This window comes from Amphiura filiformis, chromosome 9 (genome assembly GCF_039555335.1).
Source record: "Amphiura filiformis chromosome 9, Afil_fr2py, whole genome shotgun sequence".
Lineage (NCBI taxonomy): Eukaryota > Metazoa > Echinodermata > Ophiuroidea > Amphilepidida > Amphiuridae > Amphiura > Amphiura filiformis.
The window spans coordinates 10,679,918-10,691,261 of NC_092636.1; the positions used below are offsets into that span (position 1 = coordinate 10,679,918).

At 36.2% G+C, this 11,344-nt stretch overlaps 1 protein-coding gene across 1 annotated transcript; it reads left to right on the forward strand.

Annotated features, from left to right (window-relative positions):
• Nucleotides 1–888: 888 nt before the first annotated feature.
• LOC140160613 (uncharacterized) lies at nucleotides 889–8,414 on the forward strand. The gene is made up of 4 exons (XM_072183859.1): nucleotides 889–1,619; nucleotides 3,410–3,808; nucleotides 4,393–4,582; nucleotides 6,409–8,414. Exons 1-4 carry the CDS (start codon nucleotides 927–929, stop codon nucleotides 6,603–6,605), a joined length of 1,479 nt encoding a protein of 492 aa, XP_072039960.1. The 5' UTR covers nucleotides 889–926; the 3' UTR covers nucleotides 6,606–8,414.
• Nucleotides 8,415–11,344: the final 2,930 nt, after the last annotated feature.

Here is an 11,344-nt window from a genome sequence, read left to right on the forward strand (position 1 = left end):
TCTCTTCAATTGCCAATTTTTCGGTATTTTCCCAGTGACCATTTGGAACACCAAATAAGCCCTATAAAGTTTTCGTTAAGAGATATGATTTAAAGCAAACAATTAATTCACTCTGTTTCTATTCACTTCAAAAAGCAGGCGTATAGTTGCCAGGAGAGGTCAAGTCCATTTCAAAATTTCATTGACAGAAATATATTCATTATTATCACTGGTTATTGGGATTATACTTACTGACCATTACTAATGAATGGACGTGCTTTAATCATGTTAAGGTTAGCAACTATTTTAAACTGTTGCGATTTGGTAGTTCACAGCATCTTGCGAATGGTAATGAGCTTTGGCAAACATTGCATTGATCATTTCATAGCGAGTGTTTAGAAGAATTCAAATATCACAGATATAATGTACCTTTGAAGGTCCTGTGGTTCTTGAGTTATGTTGTAAAGAGGGCTGAAACAACAACACTTTTGTAAAACATACATAGCTCATTAACAACAATAAATCAAGCACGTTTTTCAAAGTATATGATTTGTAGAATGAACGTTTGCAAAACATCAAAGTGTTATTTTTCAATGATATATTGATTAAGATAATGAAAATCGATATTTTGGCTACTTCGACTGACAATAACGCGTCTACCCTTAATAGAGGTGATTCAACTGCCATGACAAGGTCTATACACTTTATAACAATGGGATGTGGAAATAAAACGTTTATTCAACCATATACAAGACAATAAATTCCTGGATTTGTTAATGTGATCCGATTTGATCTGAGGTCAAGTCAAGCTCAAAGTATAGCCGATCATCCGAGCAGTACTTGCAGGCACAGCCATAAACTGTGTTATACACAGTCAAAGCTTTTCGTTAGCCTGTGTGATATTCTTTACATACCAGTTTGCAATTGATTACTTGATTCAAACCAGCATGTCTTGTAACTACTTTCTCTTCGCCGTGTTCACCTTCTTACTCTCCAGGACGTTCGCGCAACCCGCGGATGTCTCTGTCGACGCCCAAGTCCTGATCATAGGATCAGGTACAGCTGGTGTTTTTGCTTCTTCGACTCTAAATGCAAACAACATTACTGACTTTATCATACTAGAGGGTGCTGATCATTTGCGTGGTTATGTCGAGAAACTGACCTTTGCGGGATTGGAATTTGCTCCTGGAAACTTATGGGCGTACACACCTGCTAAGGCTGCATTCGAGAGAGCAGGTGTTCCTCTTCATGAATCCAATTATTCGTCATATACAGTTTACACAGATGAAGGTGATGATATCACAGGTGTTGCTATCAAAAGAGAAAACAATCTCTTAGAAGCCTTTGATACCGCTACCGATGCTATCATAGAAGACATCGAGGAAGGAGCGCGTCCTGATTTGTCACAAAAGGCAACGTCAGCTCGAGGTGGATGGATAGCTACTTCGGCAGTTGATAAAGTTATGGAATGGTTTAACTTTGACTTTGCTGAAGGGAGATCGGTTCGAGATACATCAACAATTCAAACCGTTCGCCAAGAAGAACTAATTCCCGATGAATATTTCATTCTCGGAAGCTTGGACCCCCTGGTGGGAACTCTAGAATCTGTACTAACGGAAGAGAAAGTTCGCTTGAACCAGGTAACTTTGTCACTTTCGTCTATAACTAAAGCTTTTGAAAATCACTGTTGTTAAAGTACAGGCCAGAATATTTGACATCATCATGTTGTATAGCAAAAACTGAAATGTTTAACTCATCAAATAATAGCGTTCTGTATAAAAAGGTCGTTTTTGATAGGGTTCCACATTTTAATTCATCTTACATTAGAAGAAGTTCGAGGACATCTCCCATTCACCTTGTGTGGTGAATTGACCGCGTAAAAATCAGACACTCATCGGTATAGGCTAACTGCTCGTATCCACTCCTTTCGAAAGCCGTATCTTGCTAAACAAATGTATTTAGGCCAAAATATCACAATTAATAATGATTTGAATATGTTATCTTCATATTACACGCAAAAACAATTTAAAAACTTAAAAACCGACACAGGTACCTGTTGTAATTTCAACCAACAATTTCACTGTTTCGTAGTGAATCAAGGCCCGATGATGCCATTGACAATACATGGTACCTTGCATTCAGCACTGACATGTATAGAAGGCTGTGTGCTACCATTAATACTACAGTCCATTCATAAAAATATCAAACCTACTCGATAGTATGAACCATAATGTATATTTGAGCCAAATTTGGACATCATTCGGGTGTTTTTCCTTTATGTACCATGATGATATTCATTAATATTGGTCGGAAACCACCAGGTCGAGCCAACTTTATGCAAATTGATCATGCATCGACTCATGGCCACTTGACGCAATTTGTCTTCTGATTGGCTCTCGATATTGCATAGCATACACATTCCAACAAAGGATTTGAACCGATGTCCTTCACTGTAATCTGTAGCGCAGTACAGTCCATTCAATCAAATGTTGTCATCAACCTATTTGATGGTAGTGCATTAGTTATGTGTGTGAGACGAACTATTGTGGTAGATTGCGATCATGCTTTTGTTGATTGCATCTGAGTAGTCCGCCATATTTACGGTATGATACGTCATATGCACAACCTCTATTATAGCCGTACATGCGCAGGTCATTGTGTACATTCTCATTTACATAATCATCCTCTCGTGGCAGTGTGTGCGGTTCTCATGAATATTTAGCAAACAGGCCAATGGTGCTCCAATTGTATTGGCTGTAGACGGCGAGATGTAAATTGGGTGATGTCACAGCTCATTATAGTTTGTTACTAGGGCTATGGTAACTTGTTGTAATGAATGATCCCCCGATCACTTTGACCCCTTAAAAAGTAAAATTCTAATCATTGAACCTAATAAGGGTTCCTTTAGGGAAAATGAGTCATGAGTATAATAGTAGAGACGAAATATTTTAGTACTATACTATTATAGAGGTAACCAGTTGCAGAAGTGTCACCAGACCCCTGTCAAAATCAGCCTATTTTTCTAGCCAATTTGAAGCTCAAGCTCTCTCGATCGCCTCCCGGTAATTTGATATCGTTGATATCTGCGCCTGGTGATATCACGATTATCAACTAGCGACTTACATCAATCACCAAGGGTATTTTTAACGAAAGCTTAATTAATGTGAAACAGACGTCATACAATAGATTGGTCTTACAATAATACTTGTTTATATTATATGCTTGTATTAGTAATTTATTTCCTCAAACTCCATAATGTTATAATTTTGTCGATAGATGGCGCCTTTTATCAAAGGCACTCTGTATGCTTGTAGACGAGGTTTTACGGTATATAGAGATCTCAGAATTGGTGATAAATAAATATTGCTTGCATTTATTTTACATAACATAATGATTTTATTATTATATGTTCTTTTGTGTGTGCTTATAGCGTGTTACAGTCGTGAACCAAACTGAAGGATACGTCAGGGCAGTCACAGAGGATGGTATCGAATACACAGGCAACTATGCAATTGTAACCAGCACCGTTGGGGTTATTCAAAATGGCGGCATAACCTTTGACCCTCCTCTACCACCGTGGAAGTCCGAAGAGTTTTGCCGATTTCAAATGGGTACCATTGATCCAATATTCCTCAAATTTGAAACCAAGTTTTGGGATGATACAGAGTTCATTTTGCACGCCAATGACAGACACGGATACTATCCAGCATTCTTGAATTTAGAGGCTGACGGTCTCCACCCACCTGGAACTAACATCTTGATTGGATTTCTGGCGGGAGACGAGGCATATCGAGCAGAATTATTGACAGACGATGAAGTAAAAGCTGAGGTGAGTTTTGTAGTTGTGCTCTTGTTACAAATAAGATGGCTGAAAATAGGCTTCCGTCTGATCTGTTTGTAAACGCAATGTGACCGTGTTAGTGCAACAACGTATAATTGAAGACCTAGTTTGCGTCTGACGTCAGGGCAAAGGCCCGACGTGATTGGTTGCTGACCTGCGCAATACGGCATTCTTGGTCTGGTTGACAAGACGTCATACGCAAACTAGTGTTTTTAATTCTGTCTTTCATAATAGTATATGAATTTTGTGTGTTTTTTTTTTTTACTTATTTATTATTTTTTAACTTGTTAATTATTGAATTCAAATTCAATTAATTGCTTCTAACGCTTGTAAAACAGCTTTTAAAAATGTGTCCATTTGCCTATTTTTTTCGTAACACAGTAATAACTCAATTTCACCCAACTTCCGAAACTTCAACTTCCATCAGTCCATGGGCCTCAAGGAAGAACAGATGAATAAATGTGTTTTCAACTTAGTGTGCCAGGTTAAAGAAGAAATAAAACAAAACAAAACAAAGTTCTACGATGACAAAGTTGTATTTTAATAATTAAAATTATTTGTAATATTTCCAGATACTTAAAGTATTGAGAAACATATACGGGCAAGATAATGTACCAGACCCCGTGGAATTCTACATGTCCCGTTTCGCTACGGATCCTGACCTCTATGGTTCCTTCCCTACTTGGCCAATAGGTATCATTCCAAAGGATGCACATATGCGCCTGAGAGCCAACGTTGGCAGGGTCTACTTCGCTCCTGCAGGTCAGTTTATATTATTCTTAATATACACTAGCCTTTCAACAAGGCTCTGCCTGGACCACCGTAGTGGGAGCGCCTTATCCTACACTTTTAAGCAATCTATAAACAATTTAAATTTTTTTACACTTGCGCTGCGATCACTGAATGGGTCTTTAAGCAGTGCCTCCATGTTGTAAGGTATCTCAAATTATTCATCTCATCTTATCACAAGGAATAAAAAAGTCCACGGTGCATAGTTCAGGAATTATCAGGTCGAATAGGTCATATGTCAACAATTTCATATACAAAGGCCAAATTAAAAAATGGTCCGATTTCATCGAAACTGGTCTCAAATTACTCCCCTTAACATAAGAAATCTGAAACATATAATTAATTCACAATTTCAATTTAAGTCATTTTCGTATTGTCATGTCCCCTTCAGAGTTGATGCAGCCAAAGTCAATTATTTACAAGCGTAACATTTGACCCATGATTTCATCCGATTCTTACGTTAAGCATTTCTCAAATAAATCATTTTCCTATTTGAGAGGAGTAATTTTAATCTTAAAAGACTTATTTCGATTGAATCGGTGCATTTTGAAAATTCGGCTTCTGCGCATGAGCTGTTTCACATTTGACCTTACTATATAATTCCTGAACCATTGTGTGAACTAAGCTAGCAACCTAGTGGAATATGACATGTGACTTTTTTTACTTCTAGCAATGAGAGGATCAATTTGAGGTATTATTACAACATGATAGAACAAATTTGGCGAATAGAGGAGTAGCCCATCTCTGCGAATAGAGGAGTAGCCCATCTCTTCACGGTCTATGGTGTTACAGATTTTTGCCACAGTTGGGCACATTCATCTCGGGGGGGGGGGGGCACATCAAAAAAGTTTGGTGGGAATGTTCCCCCGGAATTTTGAGGTGGTGGGTCTTTGGGAGCTGACGGCCGGCGTACCGGATCGGTCTTTTGGAGCTGCGAAAAAGTAAAATGGGGAGCTTTTGGAGCTGCGAGCAGTCAAAATCAAGGGTCTTTCTTGGCTTTTTGGTTGAAAATCGCCTGGCAGGAATATGAGGAATGAGCAATTTTGAGGTCTTTTAGAACTGAAATCATCAAAATCAATGGTCTTTCGGAGCTCTATTTTGGTCAAATATAGGGGGTCTTTCGGAGCTCTATTTTGGTCAAATATAGGGGGTCTTTCGGGGCTGCGAAATCCAAAACGGGTTTTTTTTTTCGGGGAAACATACCCGTATGGTCATTTGTGTTAAGTGCCACCCCGGGTCCATCTATTAGCACCATCGACGTAAATCTTCAAAATATCGAGTACGGTTGTTTGATGTGATCAATTATTTTTCTAACAAAACATTATATTGTTCAATTTTATACCCGAATAATACCAACAGCTCTCACACTAATAAAATGTATATATACAATATAGATTTTCGTTTCTTGAATTATTCATCCGTTTTCTGCTTTTTTGTGGTAATTTTAATTCTATAAACTGTACATTTGTGTACAAATTGAGGGCGCTATTCACATATATTTTAAATTTAAATTCGCCTAATAATAAGAGTTATACCTTACATTTCATGATTAAAGTTTTTTGAAAATTCCCTTGTCATTAAATTTTGTCTACCCCTTGTAAAGATGCTAACAAGGTTTTAGATAAATAGCGCCATTATTGTTCAACTTTTCTTTAAAATGACTCAGTTTTACATGCCATCGAACAACAATTTGTGTATTTTTGACATCCGATTATAATTATACACGTTTTCTCTGTTTTTACATGAAATTAATTAAAGAAAAATCCTAAAGTATAACGAAATAAATCTTGCCTCAACAGGCGCAGGTGATGTTGACTACATTGGTATTGCTCGAGGATCTCGACTCGACGGTGAAGGGGCGGCAAAGGCAGTACTTGGGTGTATTCTTGATGGAGATTGTGATGAATATTCTCCTGCAGAACCAAAATCTCCTCCTCTTTGTAGTGACGTTAAACCATATAATCCCAATAAACGCCGGAAGAGCATGAGGCCATAATCAACGGAGAAAAATCTATATTAATTTGTAAACTAAACTAAGCGCTTTCGCCTGATATAAATGTCTCGGGGAGTAAATCAATTTGACATATCCTTCGTAAATCGTATATCGCAAACCATAAGGGTAGATGCATTGTGGCAACACGTCGAGGAAAATGAGTCGACGTGTTGAAAAAACAATGTCGACGCGCTGAGGTATAGATTTCTTCAATAGGCTACTGTGTGCTGATTGGATGAAAGCTTACACTTATACTTTGATCAGCTCGTAATCGGCGGGAATTATGAGGCTTTTACCACAACGCTGAAAAGTAGACCCACCGTAAGAATGATATAGTTGATCTGACTGGTCTATAATTTGCGTGTTAAACAAGTAGACAAAGTATAGACTTCAATTAATAATTTGTAACACAATAAAGATTTTTTTCTCGACGCGTTGACGTACTCTAACCTAAGCGATTAGGATCATAACGCTTACGACAACGCGTTTGGAGAAAAAACTCGTTGAGGGTAAAGTCAATACGTTGTCAGACATTCAATCAGAATACAGTTTTGATTCAATCAGAGCACAGGTTTGAAAAATTCTGAATCAGTAGGCCTATGCTGATTGGCTGAAATTTTAACAAGTTGACTTTTTCCCTCAACGCGTTTCCGCAATATGTTATAGCTTGCGATACTCGGAAATTAATGCCTTGTGCATTCAAATACAAGGATTGTTTAACCGTAGATATTCCTCAAACCTCTAAGTGATCGGTGGTGGGCCTTCTTATGCTATAAACATACTAGATTAGACGCAAATCGTACTCTCCAATTATAGAGTTAGTAGTATTTGGTGGTATATCGTAGTGAAGTACAAGATGTAGCCAACAGAGGACAAATATTGAGCATTCCTCAGATAGGGTCAATGGGTGCTTATTATATGTTTATAAGGAAAATGTGATTTTATTATAATTTTAAAATATTGGTCCCAAGTGGCTCAACAAAATCTGTGTGATGACTTTTAATAATATAACATGTGGTATTCTAAAGAAAGTTTTTGTTTGATACCTAATATATAGTTTATCTGTAGTATTACAAGTCGCATATTTCCCGTTTGGGAAATCTTGGGGAATTTCAGGAAATCTGAACATAAAATGAATAATAGAATTGTTTTGTTTTAATTTTTAAATGTATAATGGTAACCTGGAATGCCATTGACCTATTAAACACAAAAGGAACTGTTTTTGGGTCACTGTGTTGGAAAAAAATCATTTTAATCATAACAAAAGGTATAGCTTCGGAAATACCCAAAAAATGCCATTTTCCCGAATTTAATTAAAAATTCATAATTAAAAATGTCAAAGCATTAGTCAAGTTACATAATGTAGTGCAAACAAATGGGCTCAAATTGAATTGCAAAGGTGGTTTCTAGAAAAGGGTAAATCTATTTTGTTGCAAAACCCTTACATCCACAAAAGGTGCAATATACAATAAATAATAAAATAAATAGGAAGGCTTGAAAATTGTACCAAACCTATTCTTTTAGTTTCTATTCATCAACACTTTATCCAAACCCAAATTGAATCAAATCGAACAAGTAATACTTGCACAATTAAAAAAAGCTGTTTTTCTCAAAAAAGTCAAAAGTGGATGTAATGGGTTTTGCAACAAAGCTCTTCAAATACTGGATTGAAAGTTGCTAATAATGAGTGGCTAAATCAATATAATTAATATAAGCTACAGTGCCTGATTGCATGGTCCTCTGATAATCATGATATAAATGAAACCAACACTTTCCATAAAATCATAAATTTTAAAATCTATTAACATTAAAACTTAAGGGCTGGGGTATGAACGTTTGGACAGTATTTATTTTGGGACATTAGAGCACATCAGACATATCGAATTGCATTCTGAATACGAAGAATGTCATTCTGATATCAAATAATTTTGATTTTTTGAAATTCGCAATTTAATACACATTTTATGGCAAATCATTAAAATTGATATTTTTGATATTTAGCAGTGCTTGAAGTAAACTTTATAAATCTGATGATTTATACTTAAAGTGTATGTAGGTGGGATGAAAAGCCGACGATCAATTGAAAATTTTGACCTTTCGTATTGAAGATATAGATTTTTTTTCTCCAAAACACCAAAAAAAAATTAGGTCTTTTTGGGAAAAAAATCCATATCTGCAATATGAAAGGTCAAAATTTTCAATTGACCGTCGGCTTTTCCTCCCTGCTACATACACTTTAAGAATATGTCATTAGATTTATATAATTTACTTCGAGGACTGTTATATATCAAAAATTTGAAAAATATCAAATTTTTATAATTTGTCATAAAATTTGTATTATATTGTGATTTTCAAAAATGAAAATTATTTGATATCAGAAAGACATGCTTCGTATTCAGAATGCAATTCGATAGGTCTGAAGTGCTCTCATGTCCCTCAAAAAATACTGTCGAAACGCAATAAACGCTCATTTTAGATCCCTTAATCAATTACTTTGAATATTTCTCTATTTCATTAAAACACCACAATTTAACCAAAAATAAGATGTCATTTGGTTTAAATCTGAATTTGTAAAAATTAAATTAACTTTTGTTAAAATTTATAATTAAAAGTTGAATACTTTTTCGGAATTTACTTGCTTGATTTTCAACAAATGGACCAACTTTTTTTAAAATTTGTGGTCAGTCAGGGTGGTAATTTCTGATGACTTTGTTTCAGGTACCTGGCGGTAGGTGCTTCGTTCTTTTTTGTAAATCCGATGTCATAAAAATACTCCAGTTCACTGTACAAATAGTACAAAGTCAGCAAGTTTTCTAATTTATTTGGTTCATTGAACCCCTGATGATAATTAGCAAACAAGTATTTTGATTATTTGTTACGGTACTTTGCAAAGAGGCAATGCCTCATTTCAAATATATAGTTTTAGTTTTGGTTTTGGTTTTGGTCACGTGGTTTTCTATTGTCCTGCCTAACCACTTGAATGATAAGATATCGAACTCATTGTTTCTACCTTTTGTTTAAAACCGAACATTTGTGTCAGTCAGTTTCGGTTTTGGTTTCAGTTTCTTATAAGTGGTGTGGATCGTAAAATTATTTGATTTGAAGTTACCTACTCTAAGTATACAAAAGAAATGTTTAAATTTCGCAGTGCAATATTCACGAGGAGAGAAATCGAGCATGGTAATCTACATTGAAAGACGTGGTTTACAAAACCGAATAAGTCTAGGCTAATTCACCTGTGAAAAATATAGACCATCGAAATATTTGCATTCGACATTACAAAAGGGGTCACTATTGTAATTGTATAGGTGCTATAAACAAAATCGATTCATGTCCTTAATCCCATGTACCAGAATCGATGGAAGGCCATTATATGACCTCTAATAACCTAATGACTTTTACTGAAGCAATTTTACTGCAAAAGTAGAAGATAGAGGGAAAAGAGATTGTGTGGGGTGGGTGTGTGTGTGTGTGTGTGTGTGGTGGGGGGGGGGGGTGGTTGAAGGGCAAGGGGGATATGGGCCGGGAGAGAGAAACAGATGAGAGAGAGCATTGGAAGTGAAAGAGAAGGGGAGGAGAGCTCGAGATGAAGATATCGAATGTAGGGGAGGAGGAGGGGAAAGGGGTAATTTAGGGAAGAGGTGGTTATATAGGAGGGAGCCCCTCTTAAAGAGGTATGGGTTGTGCTTCCTGGGATAATAAACTAATTCATAATCAAATCATCTCCATGAATCGTTTATGTTTCATACAAACAAACAAATCCCCCCCACCCCGTCCCATCCTTCAATATACGCGCATGTATATGATTTCTAGGCCTAGAACTCGTGAGTGTAATATGCCACCTACCTTCGACAGAGAGCATCAACTGTCGTCCGCGGGATAGATTTCCGATATCAATCATGATAATAATTATGTTAGCACAATAGGCTATTGTATACTTCTGGTTATATACCCTATACTGTGTCCTTCCAGCATAATAGTGTTATGATTGCAAACCAGATCAGCTCTACTTTTTAATCCCTTGATTTTTGGTTTCTGAACAATAGAGAAACCAAAACTATATATTTGAAATGAGGGGTTGGCACACAATTATTCATATTTATATAACTCATACAGAGTTTCTTGTCATTTGATTGGCCAACTACTAATGATTATTTCTGCTATTTTTAGCGGTCACCTGCAAAAGGACTATAGCACTCCGCGCCCGGGCAACCGTCATTTATCCATCACATGTGCGGGTGTTGCTTCTAAAATAAAAATGCATTTAGATATCTTTTGATTTATTTTGTTTTCCTGGTGATTTTTAAAATCCAGTGCGGGAACTTATTTATGAGTTATATAAAATAAATATTGAATGCTTTTATTCATTCAATGGAAAGAATATTTCCATTCGGTGAAATGAACTGTTCCATTTCAAAGCCTTGTTGAATGGAACAGTCCATATTTCACCTGATTTTCGCAGGACAAGTGAATAAGGATATCTACATCAGTCGTCCAGAACATTGCAAGAACTCTAGGATCACCAACAAGAAGACCACTGGTTAAGTACTGATAGAATAAAACTGTGATTGTGTGATTTTATTGTTTATGCAATTGTTGTTATATGTGATGCGATCAAGCAAAATCAGTCGGAACTCACACTCGGAAATATTGATTTTGAGATATAGACAAACAAAGGAAATATTTCCTTTTGTTACCTTTTTGTTTTGGAAACTCTTTAATCGCTCATATCTTTGGAACTG